This window comes from Akebia trifoliata, chromosome 4, assembly GCF_017979445.1.
Source record: "Akebia trifoliata isolate Shusen 1 chromosome 4, ASM1797944v1, whole genome shotgun sequence".
Classification (NCBI taxonomy): domain Eukaryota; kingdom Viridiplantae; phylum Streptophyta; class Magnoliopsida; order Ranunculales; family Lardizabalaceae; genus Akebia; species Akebia trifoliata.
Genome location: NC_141378.1, coordinates 20,351,880 through 20,378,117, shown reverse-complemented (window position 1 = coordinate 20,378,117; position 26,238 = coordinate 20,351,880). Strand labels below are relative to the sequence as shown.

The 26,238-nt window shown below is 34.6% G+C and overlaps 2 protein-coding genes across 3 annotated transcripts; both read left to right on the top strand.

Annotated features, from left to right (window-relative positions):
• Positions 1–713: 713 nt before the first annotated feature.
• Positions 714–8,898, top strand: LOC147404397 (surfeit locus protein 1-like). Its single transcript, XM_086437847.1, has 5 exons — positions 714–776; positions 1,496–1,736; positions 2,590–2,837; positions 2,927–3,210; positions 8,404–8,898. Exons 1-5 carry the CDS (start codon positions 714–716, stop codon positions 8,471–8,473), a joined length of 906 nt encoding a protein of 301 aa, XP_086293973.1. The 3' UTR covers positions 8,474–8,898.
• A 6,926-nt stretch (positions 8,899–15,824) lies between these two features.
• Positions 15,825–26,095, top strand: DG1 (Tetratricopeptide repeat (TPR)-like superfamily protein). Of its 2 annotated transcripts, none has more exons than XM_086440328.1 (9): positions 15,825–16,424; positions 16,991–17,182; positions 17,969–18,050; positions 18,161–18,349; positions 18,448–18,561; positions 21,294–21,387; positions 21,465–21,622; positions 24,147–24,581; positions 25,006–26,095. In XM_086440328.1, the coding sequence occupies exons 1-9, from the start codon at positions 15,844–15,846 to the stop codon at positions 25,804–25,806; spliced, it is 2,646 nt and encodes an 881-aa protein (XP_086296454.1). In that variant the 5' UTR covers positions 15,825–15,843; the 3' UTR covers positions 25,807–26,095. The 2 variants fall into 2 exon arrangements, with proteins under 2 accessions (XP_086296454.1, XP_086296455.1); XM_086440329.1 differs by having other exon boundaries at positions 21,294–21,411; positions 21,519–21,622.
• Positions 26,096–26,238: the final 143 nt, after the last annotated feature.

Below are 26,238 nucleotides of genomic sequence, written 5' to 3'. Positions count from 1 at the left end.
AGAATGGGCTGATTTTTGGGGAGGATGATCTTCTAATCATAGAGATCATCCTCACCAAAAATCAGCCCATTCCAAAACTTCTAACCCATGTAAGACAAAACACGTTTGTTAAAATGTGTGGTAAAGCTTAGGGTGATGAACGGGACCCATATATATATATATATATATTATATATATATATATATATATATATATATGGTACACGTGGTAGGCAGTGAGTAGTGTAGCATCATACTATTGTGCCTCGGTGCCGCACTAAAATTCAGTTGGCCTAAATAAACCCAGGCGACTAAACCCTTCGTTTGATTGTGGAGTGCAGAGACCAGGGAGGAACTCAAATGTCATCTTCGTCAGGATTTGCTCACTTGATTTCCAAAACCCTAAGACGTAGCACGATTCCAAGGTACAGAAACCCTAAACCTACCTCTCCCGTCTCGTCTTCGTTCTTCACCTCTGAAAGAACTCTTTCCACACTTACAGAATCTCCATTAACGTCGTTGCCTCAAGCTCAAGGTCTCTCTCTCTCTCTCTCTCTGTAAACTTGTCCGTGTTTATTGAGTTTGAATTTATGTTCATTAATTCAAAGTGTTTTTCTTTCATGTCTGATAATTCATAAATTTGTGAAATTTAATACTTTTGTTTTTAAAGAAATCTCACATTGTATTGGTTCTGTTATAAATTATAATAGGGAAAGAGAGAGGGGGATGGTCGAGATGGATGCTTTTCCTTCCAGGGGCTATAACCTTTGGCCTTGGAACTTGGCAGATCTTCAGAAGGCAAGACAAGGTAAAATTGCTTAGATATGGGTAAATTCTTATGTTGAATTTCTAGGGATTTTACTGAAAAAAGACATTTTTGGGTAATTTTTTTTTAAATCTGTACTTAAAAATTATCTTTTATAATTAGTATGTTCTTTTTGTTATAAACATTGTTCTTTTCATTTTTTTTTCTCCAACACTCCCTTTAGATAGCAATGCTGATGTTTGTATTATGGATTTTATTAAATTTTTTGTACTGGTCAATGGTCATGCCCTGTAATCACTTCTTTATTGACAGTTTGGATCCTTTTTTTTTCTTTGTTTTCTGAAAAAATGGTTTTAATTTTAATTTTTGGGGGGCATTTAAAAGCTTTCAAATGATTTTTTCTTGAAGCAATGACGGTGATAGAGCAGGCCCTTATTTTAATTAAAAAAATATATTCTTTTAAAAGTATTTTTCCATAGTTTTTGTAGGTAGATTTTACATGTTCATTGAATTGATGATGTGTATATATTCTTTGGAATGCCGATGTTTCTTTAATTAATTTGTGCCTATTATAAATGTTTTTTCAATGCTTCCTCAAATGGGTTTTTATAGATTGAAATATTGGAATATAGAAGGAATGGTACATATTCATTGAATTGATGATTTTTTATTGAATGCCCATGTTTCTTTAATCAATTTGTGGCTATTATAAACATGGTTTTAACGCTTCCCCTCAAATGGGTTTTTATAGATTGAAATGCTGGAATATAGAAGGAATAGGTTGGGATTGGAACCTCTTACCCGGAGCAGCATTTCAAATTCTTTCGGTGGAGATTTGGGTTCATTGGAATTCAGAAGGGTGATATGTGAAGGAGTTTTCGATGAGAGCAAGTCAATATATGTGGGTCCCCGCTCAAGGAGCATTTCAGGAGTGACTGAAAATGGCTATTATGTCATTACGCCCCTAATGCCTATCCAGGCAACCTGGAGAGGTAATTCGGTGGTGTGACTTTAAGAGATATCTTGGGTTTTGGGGGGTTAGTTATGTTTCCATTGTTATTAATTGGATTTATTCTATAGATCCACAACTGATCAATTATTTCTTCATTTTGATTTTCTTTAAAGGAAATTTATTCTTATGTACTTGATTAGTTCTTTCAAAATAAATTATGGATCATGTTCCTGAATTTTGCTGGAACTTTCTTTTACTGATTGGTAATATTTAAAAATTTATCAATTATCCAACTTAATCAACTGAAGTATGCATGAACTAGTAACTAATATATGGGCATTTAGTCAAAATCTCTAGTGTTTTCTTGTTGTTGGTGGCACGGTTACTAGTGAATCTGAAACAAAAAAAATGCTGTAGATTAGAGATTATTTTTCTGTTTAGGGTCTATTTGATTGCCTGGAATTTTGTTTTCTGCGAATTCAAAATCAAGGGGGAAATTGTAATGAGAAAGTGGACATGATGGAAAAATCAATTCCATCATTTGATTTCAACCAGGAAGATTATCAAAACACACACACTCACACAAAGGAAGCAACAGGAGAGAGGGAGGGGGGGGGGATTTTATTATTATCATTAATATATATCATTTTCCACCTTAAATTGAAATCAAACACTAGAAAATAGGAATTTCCCATGGTAGCATGAGCTGGCCAAGAGATTATTGGGCAACTTGGGGTTTCCAAATTGGGTTCTTGATGTTTTAACATGTTCGTTTATCTTCTGATGATTTACTAGTTTATCATAGCTTTTCATAGTAAACGCTTCACTATTCATACTAATGAATAAAATAATAATTACTTTTAGTTTTTATCGCTTCCTCTAGGATTTTCAGTGATATATTGCAACAATACTTAGGCGTCTATTTCTTCTTCTCAGATTTGGATTTATTAAGAAATCTCTTGTCAGTGTGCAGTCACCGGTTCTGGTTAACAAAGGATGGGTTCCACGCAGCTGGCGGTACAAGCCTCTGGAAGGTTCACTCCATGGTGAACAACTTTCAAGTATAAAACCCCCCAGTGGTGGAGAAAATGAAGAAAGCACTTGGTGGAAATTTTGGTCCAAGAAGCCTAAAACAATAAAGGTTTTTTGCTTATTTTGCTATGATATTTTTCTTAATGGAGGCAATTTTGGGAGTCTGAGAGGTTCTAACCTTGGTGATGAAACCTACAGGATCAAGGTCCTCCTATTACACCTGTGAAAGTTATTGGTGTAGTTCGTGGGAGTGAGAAACCAAGTATTTTCGTTCCAGCAAATGATCCCAGCTCTGGTCAGTGGTTCTACGTTGATGTCCCTATGATGGCGCGTGCTTCTGGACTTCCTGAAAATACTATTTACATCGAAGATATCAATGAAAATGTTGAGCCTAGTAATCCATATCCTCTTCCAAAGGATGTCAATACTTTGATCCGCAGTTCAGTCATGCCACAAGACCATCTAAATTATACATTGACGTGGTATGACTTTTTACTTCTTGGAGAATTGAAAATGCGTGCACAATCAAGCATTTGCATTCTTTTGCTTTTTAATACTATTTGCCATGATTTGTTTCCCATGTATACATAAGTCAAGGATAACCCCAAGGGGTTGTCCTAGTGGTAAGCCCCTCAGGAAGGGTAGGTCAATTGTTCGAAACCCTACAAAGCAATGAATTCCTTGGGGCCACCCTCCGGGGTCCGGTTGACCCTCGACTCAGGTGTTGTTTGTTAAACTGAAAAAAATAAGTGCTGAATAGCATTAAGCGCTGAAACTTATAAGCGCTAAATTTAAGTGTTGAAAAAGTTGTTTATTTAAATGTTGAATCATGTTTGTTACACATTGCTGAAGCTGATAAATTGTCTTTGTTACCCTTACAATCATATTATTCATTGTTTGCATGTTTCAAATACCTATTTCTTATCAAACACAATAAAATATATTATTTCTTATAAAATTAAAATACAATTCATTTTTAAATAATAAATAATATTCAAATCTTCAATTTATAAATAATAATATCTAGTTATAAAAGCTCACAAATTTCAAATTAAAAATAATAATGTCATACAAGTCACCAAAATTTGAAATCAACATTAAAAGAACTTAATTTTGGATGAATAAATGTCGATGGAAATGAAGGATGTGTAATTATAAAAGCACCCTATGAATTAATAAGGACAACCCATACCATAGCCAATTTTTTTTGTTTTTTATGGGTTAAAGTTTTTGGAATGAGCAAATTTTTAATAAGGATGGTCTATATAGTCTAGAGATCATCCTCACCAAAAATCAGTCCATTTTGAAACTTTTAACCCGTCAAAAATAATTATTTTTAAAAAAAGGGACGATTTACGATTCGTGAACATGTTTTGATAGGGTTAGAAGTTTCAGGATGGGCTAATTTTTAGTGAGGATGATCTCCTCATTGTAGAGATCATCCTCATAAAAAATCAACTTATTCCAAAACTTTTAACCCCATATAAGACAAAATAATTTAGCCATGGTGTGGGTTTATTAATTTGTGGGGTGCTTATATACTAATGAGAAGATTATCCTCACATAAAATCAACTCATTCCAAAACTTTTAACCCATATAAGACACAATAATTTGGCCATGGTGTGGGTTTATTAATTTGTGAGGTGCTTATGTAGTTATCCATGGGATATAAGAGGTAATATCCTTTTAAGTATAAGGGTATACTTGTCCGTGCTCAAAAAAATGAAGGGCATACTTGTCCGTGTTCAAAAAAGCGAAGTGTTTACCGCTTCAGCACTTTTTTTCAGCATCAAAATAGTGGTGAATTTTTTTCACTTATTTTCAGCAATAAGCGCTGAAAATATAGAGTAAACAAACGCGCTATTTTGACAAAAAGTGCTGAATTTAATTTTTTTCAGCAATAAGCGCTGAAAAATAGCACAAGCAAACACTGCCTCAATCAGTTGCACATAGGACTTTCTGAGGGTGTGGTGCGTGTGTCTGTGGGATTTAGTCTCACCCGAATGGTAGGGATACCCACAGTAAAAAAAAAAAATACAAAAGTCAAGGATGTGATGAGGCCTTCCTGCTGGCCTATACATGTTGCTTGCATGTAGGCATAAAGACTGCCACAATCTCAGTCCTGCCCTTGGAGATCTTGTAGCCCTATTGACTCAAATGGATCTCTATAGTAATCTATCACATTATCATAGTCAAAATACAACAGATCGGTGTACAGAGGAGGAAAAACCCCCCATGGACATAATTTAGGATTATCCTTGGACCCTTTTGTCTTGGGATCACTCAAGCAGGGTTGTTGAATGGCAGCCCCTCACATGATTGCAGGTACATTATGCCGGTGACTTATCTTGGGATGTCTCATGCAAATATTCTTCTCATTTCATATGCTTCATTTCATATCATCTTTTCTTGTTCTTGATTTATTAGGTTCACTTCTAAACTGTTCAAGATGTGATATTGAGGAAACTTTTATTGGAAAGATGTAAGGAGATTGGCCCCGATGTGGTCATATTAAATAATACATGTTTAGTTTCTGCTGTGTGTTAAGTTTTAATTTTCAGGTTTGTAACAAGTTTGAATTGTTATGAACCCAAGAGGTAAAGGATTACTATTCCACACCATCAATCTCTAGCTTCTTTTGGTGTATTTATTAGGATTTTATTAAAAGGTATTAGAGCCAACACCCGAACACCACGTTTTGGGTTTGAATCCTGGGAGGGGTGACTTGAGGGAAGGGCTATCTAGGGGCACACAAAGAAGGGTACCAAGTGAAAGCCATTGCAAAGACACGGGGAAAGGCTACTTTGGGGTCCCAGAAAAGAAGAGCTTCAGGGTGGAAGTGCCACATGGTGGGCTGTCTGTGCATGGACATCGGCTACAATACCTGCTGGTGTGTTACAATCCCAAGAGAGTGAAGGTTTAAATTTCGGTACCATTATTGTTTAGGTGCTTTTGGTATATTTAGGTTCTTATCAACCAATACCATTACCTAAATCGTCCCCTAACTAGTTTGCATTTCATTTATGACGACGACTTGCAGTCAATTTTCTTTTAGAGAAAGCTTAATGACTTTGAGCAAGATGAACTACTTCTTACACTGGGTGAGAGGTTGGAAAACCTGAAAGTGTAGATTAAGGAGTCACAAGGTAATGGAAATGTCCCCAACCACGAAGAAGGGAATGATGAAGATGCTGTTGGATAGCCCAGTAATGAAGATGGAGATGTCTCAGTGAATCTTGAAGGTGGACAATTGATTGTTGTATATCCTAGGGTAGTTAGTAAACAAAGTAGTGTGTGGGAGGATAGAAACCTACACACCACCATGGCTGATGTGTTGTGTGAAGTTCTTGCGACAAAATTGAACCTTGTGATGCTATGGGAGACATTACTAAGAAGGTGAAGGTCTAGATTTTGGTGGTGATATAGATCCTAAGGATTTTAATGATTCGTTTGCAACTATTGAAGAATATTTTGATTGGTATGATATGCCTGAAGATTAGAGGTTCAGCCGGTCAGGTTTGCAAGAATGAAGTTGATTGGTCATGCCAAGGTATGGAAGAGGAATTTGGTGAGAATGCATTATAACTTTGGGCAACCTCAATGACTTAATGGGAGGAGATGAAAATACATCTTAAGGAGTACTTACCTGTTGATTTCCATGATATTCCTTTTCGTTAAGGAAGTTTAACCATCATGGAGTACATAGGAAGTTTGATGAGTTATTAGGTTTGAAATTATCGAGAATGATAACATAAACTTGGTTGTTTCAAGAATGGCTTGAGGCCTGCTATGCACATCCTGTGATTTAGAAGATGCATTTCAGATGACAAGCACGAGGCATCCGATAGGGATACAATTTGACAAGCAAGCCAGGGAGACGACAAATCGGAGGCCTGCAGATGGTGGTAGAACTTTTAGGGCACCTAGAAGGTCTAAACTTTTTCAAACTGCTGATCATAAAGGAAGGTGGTTGCAATGGAGGCTAAGATAAAGACGAAGGAAAATAATGAAACTTATAGACGCGATGGAAAGAATCATTATGCACTAATTTCCAACTAACAATCTGCACGTTGGAATTGACAAGAGTGTTGATGCTCTAGTCCGGAAGGAAGACAAACCAACACAAAAGACAATAGAACTTATTAATGATTACGAAGAGGAATAGCTGGACAACACTTGTACGTGTGTAGTTAGACACATACTAACAACACCACCTAAGGGTGAAGTAAAAGAAGACTGATATTTCAAGTTCTTGTTAAGAATGGTGGTAAATTATGGACCTATGTCAGCCAAACATATTAAGAGCCATTGCAAAGAAAAGCCCAAGTTTTTTGAGTTGAAGAAAGCCTTTGCACTTGCTCTCAAAGGAGCAGTTTGAGGTGGAGAGTACATTTATATGATGTAGTTCTTGAAGAGTTGCGTAATGAGATTGCTTAATTACTATGAGCAATGTAAACATAAATCTTAAGTTCATACATTCCTAAATATGCAAGAGAATCCAAGCGAACAGTCCTAAGATTGGTTACAATCCCACAGTAATCAATGTTGTCAAATGCGGTCGCATATGCTATTTAAAATAAAAATAAAAATCGCATATCCAAAAATATGCTATCTGACAAATATGTGATGGTATATGCGATCACATACTACAATATGTGTCTTATGCAATGGCATACTGTCCAATAATCATAATTTTTTTTTTTATATGATAGATATTCTGTGACACTTGTTTATGTCTTCCTGACATTTAAGAGATCAAGTGGTTCGAGCATGCACATGTTTGTGTATGTATGTATGCATGTGTTAGAGATTTCATGAAATATTTAGGATACTTGTATCTGTTCTGGAAAATATGAACTTTTTGATTGTATCCCCACTGCCCTCTTAGCATCTGAGCATGATAAATTATAACGTATACTGACACAGTTAAATCAACAAAACCACTGCAAACATTTTAGAAGCATTCAATACCAAGACTGGAAAACTTTTAAATGCATATGGTAATAACTAATAAGTAAGAGAGCTACTATTGGCACCCCAACATTTTCTTATTACACCCCAATTAAAAATAAAGAGAATTAGTGAACAGTTGAGAATAAGTAAAAGTTGGGGTGCAATAGAAGCTCTTTTTTTTTTTCTTTTTTTTTTTTTTCTAGATTTCTAATTTTTGGGTTTAGGATTTTATATGAGCCTAATCATAATTGTAACCAACTACTGAAATTATTGGAACGAGTCTTATAATATTTTGTAATGTTGAGAATATTATGAGTCAAACCTTTGTAATTTTTGAAGAGTGTTTTAATCTTTAATTGAGGGGTGTGAAATAATTTAAGTAATTGGGGTGTAATGTTAGCTCTCATAAGTATTCATAGACTACACTCAAAGGGTCTTAACTTTTACTTCACTTGAGATCTAGCTGTGAAGTTTGAGTACTATTGAAATATCGGGCTCTGATCTATAGATAGGTTGACATAAAGTCCAGCTTACCCATAAAAAGTGTTAGTGAAGTATAATAAACACACTCACTGAAAAAGGCATATATTAGAAACACTCAAAGGACAGGCAAAGAAATCGTCAATGATGTCTTAGCTTTGATATGGGTGTGCATACACAATTGAAAAATCTACTTAATCTTTCACCAATTTTCTAACTCTAGTTGTTCATCCATGGACAGGTATTCTCTATCAGCTGCTGTTACGTTCATGGCTGTCAAGACACTAAAGGCTAAAAAGAGCCGGAGATGACAGGTTTTCTCTTGAGATTCATTTATTCATATTCTATGTTAGGCTACCTTGCAAGAATTTGATTGTTAAGAATCGGAGATGGTTGAAACCAATTGTATTCCTGAATCCTGAATAGTTCTTACTTTCTTGAGCATTTGCTACACCTGGTTTTGCAATTTCAGATCTTTCTGTCAATTAGATCCAAAATGGAAAATCGAATTCCGGATGACTTTTTTTCTTTTAAAGTGTTTCATGATTTGGGTCCTTTTGAATTCATTGAAGTGCTGCTGCTTGTAGTTACTTTTTAGTTGCAATAAGTTATGTACTCTCTTAGTTTTTACCGGGGGTCTTAACATATTTAGCATGTAACCAACTGGTTTTTCATTTGTATTTCTTTTTAACCAAGAGAGCTGCTATTGGCACCCTAACTTTTTCTTATTACACCCCAATTTCTTAAATTATTTATCACGCTCTAGTTAAAGATTAAAACACACCATTCAAACATTACAAAAGTTTGGTTCAGGTTATTACCTCAAAGCATTATAACACATTCAAACAACTTGAACAGTTGTTTACACTTTGGATTAGGTTCTCTATTATTCGGTGTTTAATTGGGGTGTACTAAGAAAAAGTTAGGGTGCCAATGGCAGCTCTCTTAATCAATTAATCAGTGGCCTTTGTCTGGCTTCTGTGCGCTGATTGCAATTTTATTAGTAAGCGTTGCAAGTGATAGAAAGATGTTATCCTGATTGAAGTTTCTATTTCTTGCATTCTTCTCGTGTCACATCCTTGCCCTCGCTATCTCAGAATGTTCAGAAACAGTCTTATACCCCTTGAATCATTTTGTAACTTTTTGCTCAGGTACCCTAGAAATCCAACATTTTGAGGGACCTTAAAATAGTAGAATTGGTTTGCATTGTGAAGATGCCTGTTCAAAACTTTTATGGATCAGTGTTTTCAATCCAGACAGGACTGGTCAGTTGAACTGGCGAACCATTGACCCGACACCTAGAACCATTTGGGTCTTACCTCAGCCTAATTCTTTTTGTTCACTTCATACTTTCGGAAAAATTCATAATAATGCTAATGGTTTATGACCCGGTTTGAACCAGTGATCCAGCTGAATCAGACCCAACAAGTTAAAGTTCACAATTCAAAATTTTCGTTGAGACTGAATGATATAGGATGCAACTGTGAAAGTATAAAACGACAAAGATAACACAATCGCACAAAACACAAAGATTTACGTGGTTCAGCAGTGTGCTTGCATCCACGGATCAGATCAAGAACAATCACTATTTTCTCTTAAGTTTTACTGGTCTTCCCAAATAAGAAATTCTTCAAACCTCCTAAAATAGAAAATCCTATAGAAAATATTACATTATTGCCTATTTCGTATCCCCAAAAAAGGACTCCCGGCGGGGGTGCTCTGCAACTCTGTGGCACAACAGTATACAAGACATTTGCACAACAACAATGTTGACTGACTGTCAGGATCTCATAACTCCTTAAAAATCAGCCTTACTGGGAAATTTTTTCGAGAACTGAACTGATGCTTGGATAAACTTTTGGGAAAATTACTTAATGAGACCCTATAGAGTGATTTCATTCTACAGAGCCTCCTAATTGTTTGGTGGTAATTTGATAATCTAATTAATAAAATCTTCTTTCTAAATGCCTTCCCACCTTGAATGTTTGGGCATAATATTTGATCTGAGCTTCTGTTATATATGCATTTTGGAAATTTCAGGAAGATATATCTAGTGGCAAGCTTGAAAAAAAAAAAAAAAATTTTTTTTTTTTGAATTGTCCAAGTTTAAGTTTTAAATGACGAGATCGATTATTCCAATATTTCAAGCTTAGATTGGATAGATCTTATCGAAATATCCTAAATACATTAAATCTTCCATTTAACTTTGATTATTAAAGAATCTTGTATATGACAATCATGTTATATATTTTTATCTTGAGCTACTTTAAGGATTTTGTGTTAAACGTTTATATTCATAAAAAAACATATCAATGTAATGGGGCCATGAGATAATAAGAAGTAAATAATAACAACCAACCATCAACAGCCCATGCTTTAAATTTTTTGAAGCTGTCAATGGGGGTTTCTAATGGGAATCGGTTACCTCTTATATCATCTGAAAAAATGAGTTGATTTGTTGGAAATCGAAAACACCAGTTGGGTCCATGGTTACAAAATTTTCTGAATATTTCCAAAAATTCATGAAGTTATTCGATTGAGATAAAAAAATTTTACCCTTCAACAAAAAAGTTTTTTCTTCAACATTTCAAATTCAATAGCACGATATGGATTCTAGGGAGGTTGAAGATGATGAGTTCTAGAAAGAAACCGAAAATCGTAATTTGCATAACTTAAATTTTATTGATTTTTTTACAAAATGTTTTTGAATTTATCCGAAATTAACCAAATTGAACCCCCACTGAGGTTGAACTTGATTTCTATGGTTGGGTCTATTTCAACATATTTTTGTATGTACAAATGATTTTTAAGATATTAAATATTTTTAGTTATGAATTTGGAGAGAGATTATTAAGAAAGAGGGAGAAGAAGAAAACATAGCTCAAAGAGTAATATAATAAGGTAAATGTTCAGCACCCAACAATTTGCCCAACATGTTTTGTCCTACATGGGTTAGAAGTTTTGGAATAGGCTGATTTTTGGTGAGGATGATCTTCTAAGCTCAAAGAGTAATATAATAAGATAAATGTTTAGCACCCAACAATTTGCCCAACATGTTTTGTCTTACATGGGTTAGAAGTTTTGGAATGGGTTGATTTTTGGTGAGAATGATCTTCTACGGTTAGAAGATCATCCTCACCAAAAATCAGCCCATTCCAAAACTTGTAACCCCTGTAGGACAAAACATATTGGCAAATTGTTGGGTGCCGAACGAGACCATATAATAAAAGGGGAGAAGAAGAAAGAATAAAATTAGGGTATTTTTGAAAAGAAAAAAGGTAAAAAGTCAAAACCTATCATCAAATTACGTTGTTTATGAGTATAAATCTTGAGATAAGGAGATTGAGATCCATTGTTGTGTTTTATTATAGGAAAAATTACTTAAAGGAGCCTGGTGGAGAGAGATATTTGTAATTAGTTCCTAAGTTTTGGATGGTAGCTTGATAAGACATTTAGTAAAAAAAAAATTAAAATTTCTTAATAGTCCCTCATTATTGGTGAAATCACCATTTTTATTTATTTATTGTCAAGTTCACCACTTTTTATTTATTGTCAAATACTGATAAAATTCACCCATTTTCAATTTTTGAATTTTTTCGATTAAAATACATAAAAAGATCAATTTAAAACTTGAGATAACAACTTGTTTATATGATTTCAAACCAAAAGAACCAGTCTCGATCGATTTTTATCCAAAAACTAAGAAAAAAAGTGAAAAAAAAAACCCTTGAAAATGACTTAGTCTTGCTTTTTAAATCCTTTTTGTTGAAATGGAATCTTTGAAACTCGATTGAGATGTCAAAAATCTAATTTTTTTAGATGAAAATTATGAGTTCGAACGGTTAGAACATTCAATCATGAGAAATGTGGGAGATGAGGTCTAGGGACTATTAAAAAAAAAGAAAAATTTACTAAGAGACTGCCCAAAACTTATGGACTATTTAAAAAAATGTCCCCCCACTAGGGTCCTTTAAGTAATTTTCCTTTATCATATGAGAAGCATCTATGATTCCATATAGACATATAGAGCTCCACATCATCAAAGTGTGAATTGAGGTCAATCTTGATGTCACTCCAGCACGACTCTTAATATATTAATACAGATAATAAAAAATAAAAAATTATTTTATCAACTATCTATGTTATTAAACATTATGGTGGATCCCACTCTCTGTCTTAAGATTTATACCATAAACATCGTATCTCAAGGACACATTTATCTTTTTAACTTCTTTCTTCTTCTTCTTTTTAAAATTATCCCTAACTTTATTGTAATGACCTGAAACCTGAAAATTCAACTTGTATCTCAAAGAAAATTTTGAAGTTATGACTTTGTAAATTTGGAGTTTATATTGTGATTTAGAAGTATGGATCTTGATTTATAATCTTTTGAAAAAATCTGACACTACCAATAGATTCAAAAGCATTGAAAAATATATTTTAGCCTATAAGCACGCCTTAATTAGAGATCAAATGAAAAAGTTGTCGAATCATCAAATTTCGTGTCAATTTTATACTCAAAAGGGAAAATTATTATTAGAACTAGAATTTTCGAAATACGATCTCACCTTTAGATTCATTGCAAAAAATTATTAAAGATAGAGTATAAATTTGCAAATTTTCGAGTCTTGAGCGTCGAGATATAATCAAAACAAAACAAATACAAAAAATGAAAATTTTACCCCTAGTACAATATAAATACTGAAATTTAAGTGAAATTCCATAAATTTTCTATTTGTTTCGTTATATTTTCTTCTAAAGAAATCCTAGAAAAACCTTAGCTTCATTCCACCTTCCATCTAGGTTTACATCTATGTAGAGATTTTGTTTGGCTTCAACGTAAAGGAGAAATCAATTGGTTCGTCGCAAGCTTCAAAAGGAACTAAAAAAAGAAATTTTTTGAGAAAGTTGGGCGATGAAACCTTCAAATTTCAAACCCAAATCTAAATTTGTGGAACAAGATCTATAAGTCGACGAAGAAGAAAAAATGTTTCACTTTCTCAAGAAGAAGATCGACAAAAATGACCTAAATACCTCATCTTCAAACTCTTAGGATATGTTTGGATTGAGAAAAGTGGAGTGAAGAGATACTCATTAAGAAAAGAGAAGAGAAAGGAAGAGAAGAGAAGAGAAGAGAAACTCAATTTCTCTCCACCATGTTTGGATTGACGGAGAGAACTTGGGACAACTTTGAAATTTTAAAATATCATAAAAGAGATCTACGGGCAGAGTTGAAATTGTACAATATTTTATAAGGATTTCTCTCCTCTTTTCTTTATTTTTGGAGAGAGAAAACTAACAATTTTTCTCTCTTCTCTCCCCACTTAACAATCCAAACAAGAGAAATAGAGAGTAACTCATTTATTTTCCCTTCTCTTCTCTCAATTTCTCTCAATTCAAACATAGCATTACAAAAAAACTGAAGATTTTTCTCCCCAACAAATAATCAATTGTCTTCAAACTCATCCACCTTTAGGAGAATTTTGTACAACTTATTTGAATTCATTTTCAATCTTCCACATTCAATGTTTTGTATGAAACCCTAGATTTTTCTATCTATGTACCCCACACCTTCAACTTCTCTAAAATTTTTATCTTGCTTTTAGATTCAAACTTCAAGACATGTACTAAAATTGAAAGTTTTCCAAAACACTAGACTATTCATTTAACTTAGAAAATCATAAATTATCAATTTCAAAATTAAAACGAAGTGGAAAAAAAATTTCTATCTTATAAAACCATTTTTTTAATCATTTATTGAAGAAAATATTTACTATTTTATAAAATAATAATTTTTTCCCACTTTAACCAAAATGTTTTATTTAAAATGGTAAAATGTATTGTAAAATTTTCAATTATCAATTTTTTTTTAACCTTATTATGAATTTCCCATAGATAAAATCAAGAGAAAATGAAGAGATTTGGCAAGAGGTTGAAAATGAGGATATTTAGGTCATTAAAATGAATAGTCTACTGTTTATGATTAATTTCAATGGCCTTACGATTATTTGTGCTTTGGTTCCACAATGTGAGAAAAGCCCAAGTTTGTGGCCCAAGGCCGTTGATTTTCATAAAATTCGACTGATCAAGAGGTCGAATTGGTGTCGAATTTTTCATTGTCAAATTTTTTTTTCTTTGATGGGTCAAAACTGTCAAATTAATGAAAGATGAGAGAAATTTGATGGCTCTAAGCCATTGAATCTGAGGAAGATCAAGAATTTCGACAACCCTAGATTGTCAAAATTCAATTTCTAAAATTCGTGGGCCTTGGCCAGTCAAAATTTTCTGTCAAATTTTCTAGTTTTTACGTTGTATTCATTGTTTAATGTATGATTTGATTATACTGTTTAATGGAAATTTTTTTTTTTCTTCTTCAATAATCTTATTTTGCTTAAAAGATATATTGTTGTTTAGACTTTTTTTTTTTATCATCATCAAATATATAATCATGAATGGGAACATGTCATCATATTTAATAATATTAATACATTATAAATTGTAATAAATATCTAATGTATTATACATTATATTATGAATACATTTGTTTTCATAAATTTATATATCTATATATATTATTGTTTTTTTTTTTTTGATTTTTTCTCGTTTTCTCTATTTATTTTTTTAAAGTTTTCTCTTGTTGTTTTAAACCCGTACTTCGACTTTGTGACTACGAATCTAAGCAACTAACGAACCTCTTCATTTTACTATGAAAAAATGTTGAACTCACTTATACTGCTATTGTTAACATAGTGTCATTGCAATCAGTCACTTTAGAAAGACTCTTTCACGTTAATATTTTGAATAATGATTTGATGATGCACCCTCTAACATACGCCCCATCACAGAATCGTATATCATTTGCCTAGGGAAATACAGAATCATAAATCTTTTTCTAGAGTTTCCCGAGGTAAATGATCTACGATTCTATGATGAGGGCGTAAGGGCTGTCAGATTACCAGGACTCTAATATTTTACATCTCTTTCACTTATTATAGTTGAGATATCCCTTACAATTTTAAATTGATAATATACCCTATTGACTTTAGTCTTTATTAATAGACTAAAAGAAAATCTTCATCCAGTAAATAAAAAAAAACCTGATATTTTCTTTCCAAAATCTATCAACTTCAACATATTTTTATCCTAATCATCGCTACAACCTTTAAATACCCTCATCTCTATTTAGCCCTATGCAGGGGTTGAGCCAGGATTTTCTTATAGTGGGGGCAAATTATGATTAGTTGTATAGTTGAAAAACTTGAATGGTGGAAAAATTATTTTTACTAGAAAATATGATCCGAGAGAAATGAAGGTGTGGGGGCAAATGGGTATGTAATTAGTTGAAAATATAAGGGTGCCTCAAAGTTCTGTGCGGGCAACTGCCCCCACCATCTCCTTACTAGCTCCACCCCTGTCCCTACGAACCAAATTCCTTATTGACAGATGAATCACGGAACCGCGAACCCAAATTAACCCACGAATCAGGAAACACCTGCCGGGTTCTATTAATCTTCGAGACAAGACTGTGATCAAGGGGCATATCATTAATTTGAAAAATAAGGGGTATCTTATATATAAAATATTTTCTAACTGTTTGAACCTCCTTGACCTTTGAAACCTTACCCGTTACAACCTTAAAGAGGCTTAAAACCCCATAAATTTCAATTCTCATTCTTCCGCCATGGAAGCTTCAGCAGGAGCTTCTCCTCGAATTCTCGCTCTCTCATTCGAACCAGACACCGAAAAGATCAAACGAAATCTCCTTCAAAGAGGCGTCTTCCCAACTCCCAAAATCATTCACACTCTACGTAAGAAAGAAATCCAGAAATCGATTCGAAAATCAAAGCGAATCGCAGAAAAAACCCTACATAAACCCATTTCCGAATCTCAGAAACAAGTCATGGCTGAAGAAGCTCACTTTCAAACCCTAACACAGGAGTATAAATCGTTTAAGAAGGAGTTTAAATCGAAAATCGGAGATAAAAATGGAGTTTTAATGGTGGGGAAGCCATGGGAGAGGTTGGAGAGATCCAAGTTGAGAGAACTTGATAGTGGGAGTAAGGAGTATAGTGGAGAGAAGCTCAAGGTGGAACATTTGGAGGAATTGAGCGAAATTCTCGCTAAGCGAAATCGCAAAGATTATGAGTGGCTTTTGGATGATGACATTGAAGAGGGAGATTGGGTGGAGGATGAAAGTGGAAAGCGGGTTCCGACGAAGCGTCGAGTAGGGGATGCTGATGCAATTCGGTTTCTCGTAAACAGGTTTAGTTTCCAATTTTTTTTTTCCTTTCTTTCTGAATTCTTACTTTGTTTGATGAATTTTGATTATTTTGGGGGTGACTGAGGAAATTACTGATGATTGAATCTGTGGTATAATAATTAACATTCTGTATAAGAAAATGGATAAAGAAAGTATTTGTTTGAAGATTTATTTGGCAGATGGGATTGGGTTTGTAATATTTCTTTATGATTTTGTTTAGTTTCCATTCTTTATCTCAAATATTTTTTTGTTTGATAAAGTTTGCATCTGTTTTGTGACTCAAGAAATTACTTATTGATGGTTGAATCTGTAGTATAATAATTTAGATTCTGTTCAAGAAAATGGATAAAGGAAGTATTTTTTTGAGGCTTTAATTGGCAGAGGGGATTGGGTTTGTAATATTTCTTTATGATTTGGTTGTCCTAAGTTTGCTTTATTTGATTTTTTTTTTTGTATGTTTCAGTTGGTCATCTTGACCACTCCTTTTACTATTGAAATTTGCCTATTCATCTATAAAAGAAAGATTGAATTCAATCTGACTTGATAAATGATGCATTCATGGTCTTAGGTTAAGCGCTATGGATCTAAGTATGCAGGACTGGAAGTTTTCGAGGTTGATGAAACAATCAGGATTACATTTCACTGAGAAACATCTACTTCGAATTATTGAAGGACTTGGGGCTCTTGGCAGTTGGAGACACGCGTTATCTGTTGTTGAATGGGTGTACAACCGTGATGAGTACAAACATCTTAAAAGCAGGTAAATTCTTGACATTTAAGTTGTACTTTAGCATTGCTTGAATTGAAGGAGATGAGATTTAAGTTTTCATTGTTGTGGTATGGATTTATGGGTCAATCTTCATTTGGTAGATCCTTGTTCAAGCTTGAGAATGTTGTGCTTGTATTATTTATTTTGATGTTTTGCTAAGAGAATCAGTTGAAGTCACCACATTTCTCTATTTGTGCCTTCAATACTATAAACATACCATGGTCACCCAAGACTGGAGACATCATTGGTATTATTTTTTACAGATGTTAAAGATCCAACAGTTGAAAATTTGCAAATCTTGGCATTTTATTTTTATTTTTATACAAATATGAGTTTTAGTGAAGGCTAAAAGCAAAAGAAGAAAGAAAGCAAAGTTATTACATTGTTTAATGTGAATTTTGTCCCTCTATAACTATAGTAGCCTTTTGCAGAACTTTGCTTCTTTTTATCATTGGTTTTACCTCGGTTTGACAACCTATGACTGGTAATCTTGACTCTTAACATCCACTCCATTGTTATATGTTTTGTTTCCACTGAGATAAATTCTTTGAAGGGGAGTATTAATTTTTTCGGTCCAACTAGTGTATATTCTCTATCGTGCATATGATTGCTAATCTTCCAAGATTTATTCAACATGGGCTACCTTTAAATTGCATAACCTTTAAATTGCATAAAGTGCATCATTATTTTCCCTCTATACTATATAGAGTTGCTTAAATGAAATTGTGTCAGTGCTGAAAGTCAAGCCTCTGTTTTTTATGAATATTGCTCTTGTAGGTTTGTATACACAAAACTCTTGGCAGTTCTTGGCAAGGCTAGGAGGCCTAGTGAAGCTCTTCGCATTTTCAATCTAATGCGTGTAAGACCAAGTAGCTTTGTTACTCCATATGTTGAGAAATGTTGGTTCCTCGTTTATTTTTTTTCCTTCTAAATTTTGTCATGTGAGTTCTAACTATAGAAATATTTCAGGAAGACTGCCATATCTATCCTGATATGGCTGCGTATCACAGCCTTTCTGTTACACTTGGTCAGGCTGGTCTTGTGAGGGAATTGGTGAATGTTATTGAGGGCATGAGGCAGAAACCTTCTAAGAGAATTAAAAATATGCACAAGAACTGGGATCCTTGCCTTGAGCCTGATGTGGTTGTGTACAATGCTGTAAGAAGCCATCATTTCTTATTGACTGATTAATTATCCCAAATTTTATCTGATTTGCCCATTAACTCAACTATTTGATCTACAAAAATGGTGGCCAGGTACTGAATGCTTGTGTCCCATCCCGTCAGTGGAAAGGAGTATCTTGGGTACTGGAGCAGATGAGGAAGAGTGGTCTGAAACCTAATGGAGCAACTTACGGACTTGCAATGGAGGTAAGCCGAATAAATGAGCATATAGAACTATTATAATCCTATTTCATGGACCCCAAGGGAATGCTTATATGTAATCTATTTTTCGTTTAGAGGCTTTTAATTTGAATTTGAATAAGTTAGGCTAAAAAGAAAGTTATTTCAAAATCTCAATGGAACATGGCAAGTAGAATGAGCTAAATTATCAACACACCAACCAAAGTAAAGGGAAAAATGTATCAGATAGCAAGAAGACCAGTCATTTTGCAAGGAGTTGGATGCCGGGCAATCAAGAAACATGTTTATAAAATGAGTGTAGTAGAGATTACGATGTTGAGGTGGACGAGTGGTAAGACTAGGGAAAAGAAATCTAAAATGGGTAATATATTTGGGGGAATTTAGGTATTGCCCAACTAGGAGATAAAATAAAGGGCTAGAGCTTGCTGGACTTGATGGTTTGACCAATAACATTACCAGTAAGTACTTTGGGGTCAAGTTGAAGGCACAAAATAACATGGATGGAGGTTGTAAGGAAGTATATGAAGTTGCGTGTCTTGATTGAACGAAAGAGAGAGTTGAATGGTGAAAGAGGATTCATGTTGCCAACCCCAGATTTGAGGGTAGTTCGTATGATGATGATGACTTACAATGAAAACGACGTTTTAATGACCATGGTAATTTGTTTTTTCTTCACATTTTCACATTCTTTTGCTTGTAATACTGTCTACTTTCTACTTGAGTGTTGCTTTAGTTTTTCACCTTTTTTAGTAAGTTTTATCTTTCACTTTTCACTGAACAAAATTACCTCTTAGGTTGCCAAATTTGACATAACTTCCCCATTTATTAATTTCTCAAGCAAATTTGCTTTCTCTCTTACTAGCAATTTTAACCCATGTGCCTTTCTTTTTACCTCTTATCTTTAGGATTATTTTTATTCTTGAAAATTTTGGAACTTTTTTTTTTTTTGATCGATAAAGATAACTTTATTAAGGAAAAAGAAGCAAGGGGGGTCGAGCGGACCAACCCAAAACAAAGAAAAGGAAACAAGAAAAGAAAAGCAAACAACTATGAAAAGAAGAACAAAAGACAGTCACGACATCGAACAAACCCTTTCCCATCTCACAACAAAATCTTCAAAGAAAACCCTCTTAAATTCCTTATAAAGTTTACTCCAAGAGAACAAGTTCTCCAAAATAGAGAGAACTAATCCTTCCATCGAGGTTTTTTTTCCCTAAAAAATGCAACGATTGCGATGTTTCCAAATTCCCCAACAAACTGCGAAATGAACCAAGAACCAAAGAATTCGTTTAGAAGACGAGAATGCTCCTCCCCACGACATCCAAGAATTCAAAGCCAACTTAATTGATTCGGGAAAGCAACCCACGATGCCAAACAAAGATAAGAAATGCGACCAAATATGGTGAGCCACCCAACAATGAATAAGTAAATGATCCACCGATTTCGCCTGAGAGCTACACAAACTGCACTGATTCGGCGAAATAAAACCCCTTTTAATCAACTGATCCATAGTAGCAAGTCTCCTTAAAGCCGGCATCCATAGAAAAATCGATATTTTTGGAGGAACCTTACCACCCCAGACAAAAGAACAAGGGAATGATGATATTGTAATAGGAGCAATACCCTCATACAAGGACTTCACTGTAAACTTTCCATCCCTCGTACCTTCCCACACTTTATGGTCTTCCGAAGAACTCTCCAAACTATTGTTTTCCACCAAAGAAATTAACCTTCCATGAGTGTCCACCTCCCAGTCATTGAAAGGTATTCTAAATCTAAAATCCCAATTAATCGCCTCGTTCTCAAAACTTCTGAAACACGATACAACTTGATTCTTTTTCAACGACAAGGCATAAAGTTCTGGAAAAGAGTCTATTAGCGGGCCATTCCCACACCACCAGTCCTCCCAAAATCTCACCTTACTCCCCCTCCCTACCTTACATTTCACTTTTTTCTTCAAATGAGGAAGTCGTCTAAGGATTCCTTTCCACACTCCACACCCTGTCGCCTTTTTTGCCGGACCGCTCTCCCATCCATTCTCATGCACCCCATATTTATCCCCAATTACTTTCCTCCAAAGACTTTCTCCCTCCTCCCCAAACCTCCACAGTCATTTCCCCAACAAAGCTGAATTCATGTAACAAAACCTTCGAAAACCCAAGTCCCCCACTCCTCTTAGGCAAGCATAACTTACACCAGCTCACTCAATCATGTTTTCTTACACCCTCTTTACCGCGCCACAAGAAATCCTGACAGATTCTATCTAATTGCACTTCCACATAAATTTTGGAACCTTTTACAAGCTACTCTGTAAATTTGTTTCCATAAAAAAATAGAAAAAGCTCTATTAAATTGGAAAAATTACCTTCCAAAAATAAAAATAAAAAAAATTGGCAAAATTTTCTTATACAGTATGTGGCAAATTTTTTGGGATATATATCCCAATTTCTGGTTTGAAATTATTATAACCAGAAATTTGAATTGGAGGTGCTTTCAGTGGGTCACACATCTCTAGAATTGGTGATTAGAATTACCATGAGCTTTATGGTCTATATTCAGTGATTCTTCAATTATTATTTTCCAAACTAATTTAATTCACCATGTCATTTCAAACCATGGTTGCTAGAAAGTGGTGGCAGGATATTTCCGGATGGCATGCTACATTTCTTATTTAGAAAATACAAACTACCCTCAAATTATATTTGTATTCAAGTCTTACAGGTGGTACTTGTTGAAAGGTAATGCTGCAATCAGGGAAGTATGATCTTGTCCACAAATTCTTTGGAAAAATGCGAAGAAGTGGGGCAACTCCGAAGGCTCTCACATACAAAGGTGTAATTCTCTTTCTCTTTCCTGGTAATTGGGTTCATACTTTGGTGATTCATATATTTTTTTATTAAATTTTTTAGTTCTCGTAAGAGCCTTTTGGGAGGAAGGTAAAGTGAATGAAGCTGTTGAAGCAGTCAGGGATATGGAACGGAGAGGAGTGGTTGGAACAGCTAGCGTCTATTATGAATTAGCATGCTGCCTTTGCAAAAATGGGAGATGGAAAGAAGCTATGTTGGAGGTATGTTATTGTCTATAAAAATCGTTACGATTAGACTTAAAATGCATGAAGAGTGATATTGGAGTCCATTGTTTGTGGATATTTTATCATTTAATTCCTGCTTCCTAACAGCATATGTTTGCATCTCCTTTTTCTTGCCTGACTAAAATGTGAAATACAGCTGTCTTATGAAGTAGAAAGAGAAAAGGGTTTTTGTGTGTTTCTCACGAATTATTTATCTACTTTTGAACAATTTCTTCTAAATTTAAAATTTTATTTAATATTATTTTACCATTTAATAAAGGAAATGCATATTCCTATATTTTTTATTATATATAATTTTTTTGTCCGATGTGTTGACTATGTTTTCCGACTTTTCCCGATTTTTTTCAAAGTTTTTCTTTGCCAAATTATTCCCGAATCGTGACCTTGTCACTATGGGTGGAACAATAATAAGAAAGAAGAATAATAAGATGTTTTTTCCACTTTGTCAAGTTTAGGTCAACTACATTTATTTATTGTACCAATTGAATACAGTAATTCACTTATCTTAATATTAATCAACAATTTGTTATATAGCTAGAACGAATGAACGACCCTCACAAATCGCGGATACTGATTTGTTAAGAATCAGTCAAATTGAAGCTATAGTGTCATCATTGGCTGCAACCATAATATCTGCAAGATCCAGGTCACTGTTTGTGTCAATTAATAGTTAGAATTCCCAAAATGACACATTCTCGAAGAGCCTAATATTCTTCTTGCTGATAAACGATGAACCCTTGAGAATTCTACTTTTTAGGAAGCCCAAATGGGTTTAGTTCAATGGCTAGAGAAGGGTACCCTTCAGTAGATGCCAGATTTCTAGCTTCATTTATTAGATTACATATAAGGTCTTAGCTGCCAAACACGATGATAGACATACTGAAGGGTAGTGCGATCAATGTCTTCTGCCTAGTGCCAACCATAATGACTGATTAGGCTCTTCTTTGACAGGCACATATTATAGAACTAAATGATATCAGCACCTCTGGCCTTGAAGCACACTGTTACATCAGAACCTTTGAAAAGGGGGCTTCAAAAGAACTTTAGGATTTCAAGCATATTAAGACCAAATCGAAAGCTTTGTTAGAAATCTCCGACTACTAACCTCCTAGAAAAAAGCATAGTAATGCATTAACTTTGTCATCTGTCAGACTTTAGTCAGGTCTGGTTTATCCCAGGAATACTCCTCACAATTCAGCATAGATCTTCTCTCCTCTGGTTTATTCCACATGGGATTAGCTTTCTCATGCGGATTGTCATTATTCATAACTGCTCTCAATTTGTTTCAAAGTCTACTGTTCCAAGCCTCTAGAATTCCTGCATAATAAAGCCAACTTGCAATCTTGACTATTGAATATTCGCTTCAGGGGCTATTTTTGAACACTTCTATTTCTCTGCTTCTGGTTTCCTGAAACATTAAGCTTTGTTTTGGTCTGTCTCGAAATGCCTTAGTCATCTTTGGCCAAAACATCCTAGACAAAAAATAGAATAAAATAAAATAAATCCCAATCCAATGTGGTTATATACGTTCAGAAAAATCTTAGCGAAAAATGTATCATTCAGATTCTTCCAGAAAAACCTCTAATCAAGCTCCCTGATGTAAAAAACAATGAGAAGAGAGAGAGAAGAGGAGATAAGGTTACCATTTACTAAAGATGAATATGTTGGAAAGATGCCTGAGAGATGTTGGGGAAATTTAGTTCATGCTGTCCTATAACAGTTAAAGAGAACAAAAAAGTCTCTTTCTCTCTTGGGTCATTATAATTTAAAAACGTTTGATTCTAATTTGGGGAGTTGGGTAGCTAAACAACTTCATGTTTTTTAGGCACTGAGGTCACCTAATCATCCTGATAAGTGATTTCTAACCGTTGGATATAGCATTTTTTATCACAGACATCGTGACAGATTTATTATACACTAGCCCAACATGTGAGCCAGCACTAAGCCATGCTTAATCCTGGCCCAGGTCCTACTCAGGCCGACGAGGCTATGCCCAAGTTTCTTCCTTGATATAAACATTACCTTGAGAAGGAATTTTGAATCTTGGAGCATATGATAGCATTGAGAAGTTTTTTCCTCCAATTTATTTGTACATTTTCCATGTAAAGGTATTTGATAGCTTATTGAAACATTAAACATACTTTAGTGCTTTTAAGTGTATTCTCAACAGCCAGCATATATCGATTTATCAGTGCATACAACATGAAAAAGTGGGATTGATTTAACATAAATTGTTGTAAGATTCATTTTTTCCTAAACTTCTGATATTGATGAATGTGTGGTTCTGTCTTGAGAAATGTTTTCATATTTCCTTAACCGAAACATTCCTTTGAAACGAAATTTTGAACCGTGCTTGTATGCAACATTTAAAAAATTGGTTTAAATGTGACTAAATTTGACTGCCTCCTTGGTTTATATTATGTTATTTTGCATTCTGATCTTTATCCTTATTCATTATTTTGGTAAACCATGGGATTCATTCATAGTAACATGCATGCAGGTTGAGAAGCTTAAAAAGCTTCGTCTTTCTAAACCGTTGGAGGTATCCTTCACTGGTATGATAATGTCTAGTATGAACGGTGGACATGTTGATGATTGCATCTCAATTTTTGAGCATATGAAAGACCACTGCTCTCCAAATATTGGAACTATTAATGCTATGTTAAAAGTCTATGGTCGCAATGACATGTTTGTGAAAGCTAAAGAGTTATTTGAAGAAATAAAGAGAAAGAACTCTGGTTCTAATACCAACATCGTTGGTGGTGGTTCTCTTACTCTGGATTCATACACGTATAGCTCAATACTGGAGGCATCTGCTAGGGCGCATCAATGGGAATACTTTGAGTATGTATACAAGGAGATGGCTCTCTGTTTGTACCAGTTTGATCAAAACAAACATGCATGGTTACTTGTAGAAGCATCCAGAGCTCGGAAGGTAAAATTTACATTCATTATTTTCAGATTTTTGGATAAATTACGCTTTAATACCAATTTCTTTCTTATTACTGATATATTTTTTTTTCGCTTGATGTCATGAGCCATAAAGCTGGTGAGGAACTGATTAATCATTCTAATTAGCCATAATCATACTTGGATACAAATTAATCTAGCATTTTGTAGTTCCACAATCAATCTGTTCACCTGTCCAATTGGACCCTTACTGTTTTAGGGTTGGGATCTGTTGACTAGTGAAAAAGAACTTAAACAAACACAAAATCCAATTGTTGGGATATTGCATGTTTGTTTTTGAGTGTTTTCATGATTCTATTGTTCCCAATCCATTGTTTTAAAGCTATCTGGATTAACCATGAAAGATAAATGAATTTTTTTTTAATGGTTTGTTTTCGGTTTATTTGCAGGGGCACTTGTTGGAACATGCATTTGAAATGATTTTAGAAGCAGGAGAAATCCCTCATCTGTCATTCTTCACTGAAATGGTATGCCTAGCTACAGCTCAGCATGACTACGAAAGGGCCGTTACTCTCGTAAACAGCATGGCCCATGCATCATTCAAAGTGAGTGAAAACCAGTGGACAGACATTTTCAAGGGGAGTGAAGACCGGATAAGCAAGGATGGGTTGCAGAAACTGTTGGACACTCTCGGCAATAGTGATGTTGTGACAGAGACCACCGTCTCTAATTTATCAAAGGCATTAAAATCCATCTGTGGATCAAATGCCCCAAGAGACTCACTAAGTTCCTTAGCTTTGGATGATGTCACCACGGGAAAATCACTCTCTCATGATGGTAAATGGAAATTGAATTTGATCGGTAGATTGGGGGATGGAAATACTAACCCTCCTAATGGGGCTGAAACTAATGTTTATGATTCAGCAAATGATGATGTCAGTTTACTATCCGACTCACCAAGTTGCATTGGCATTGGAGACATAGGTACTAGCTCTAGTGGCATATTGGGGGATGACATAGAAGATGTAACATTCAGTGTATCAGGTGGTTGTGTTGATTACAGGAATTCAAGATCCATTCTACCTGGGGACCATGAAGATACTAACACTGAGGAGACACTCGACTTGCTAACCAGCCAGGTTAATAATTCTAGTGACTCTGTACCCTCAGCATCTGAAATACTTGAAGGATGGAGGGAAAGTCGAAACAAGGATGGTATCTTCTTACCCTTTCAACTTAAGTGCAAGTGAACACAAAGGTCATTCAGATTCTATCCTTCCTACAGAATCTCATCATATGGCAGTTGTGTAAGGAGTCGATGTTTCGATATTCTGCAGTTAGCAAGATTGTCCTTAAAATCCATTATGTTAGCTCAATTACTGCAGAGGCCTCTTAATCTGCTTTGCAGCATATAATCTGTAACTTTGCAACCTTGTATTGTAAAAGCAGTATTTTCTGTGTTGATGAAATGACGATGGCTTGTTACAAACTTGCCGGTCTCATGCAGTTATTGGATCGCAATAAATTGATTTGGCTTGACATTTAGAGCAAAAGATCCATCAAGAGAGAACCATCATATGGTGGGTTCTGAGTTTTTGATTCTTGCATGTGCCCAGCACGTCTACTTCCGTCAAATATGAAAATATAAATAAATTATTTTCTATGAAGAAAGCATTATAAGT

What these genes read in the sequence shown, in the direction of transcription:
- DG1 (XM_086440328.1), top strand. Translation starts at nt 15,844, where the DNA reads ATGGAAGCTTCAGCAGGAGCTTCTCCTCGAATTCTCGCTCTCTCATTC. An exon ending in GCATTTTCAATCTAATGCGT is followed by an intron (nt 18,051 to 18,160) that starts GTAAGACCAAGT and finishes GAAATATTTCAG; the next exon opens with GAAGACTGCCATATCTATCC. An exon ending in GAAGGCTCTCACATACAAAG is followed by an intron (nt 21,388 to 21,464) that starts GTGTAATTCTCT and finishes TAAATTTTTTAG; the next exon opens with TTCTCGTAAGAGCCTTTTGG.
- LOC147404397 (XM_086437847.1), top strand. Translation starts at nt 714, where the DNA reads ATGGATGCTTTTCCTTCCAGGGGCTATAACCTTTGGCCTTGGAACTTG. An exon ending in ACTTGGCAGATCTTCAGAAG is followed by an intron (nt 777 to 1,495) that starts GCAAGACAAGGT and finishes GGGTTTTTATAG; the next exon opens with ATTGAAATGCTGGAATATAG. An exon ending in TATCCAGGCAACCTGGAGAG is followed by an intron (nt 1,737 to 2,589) that starts GTAATTCGGTGG and finishes AGGATTTTCAGT; the next exon opens with GATATATTGCAACAATACTT.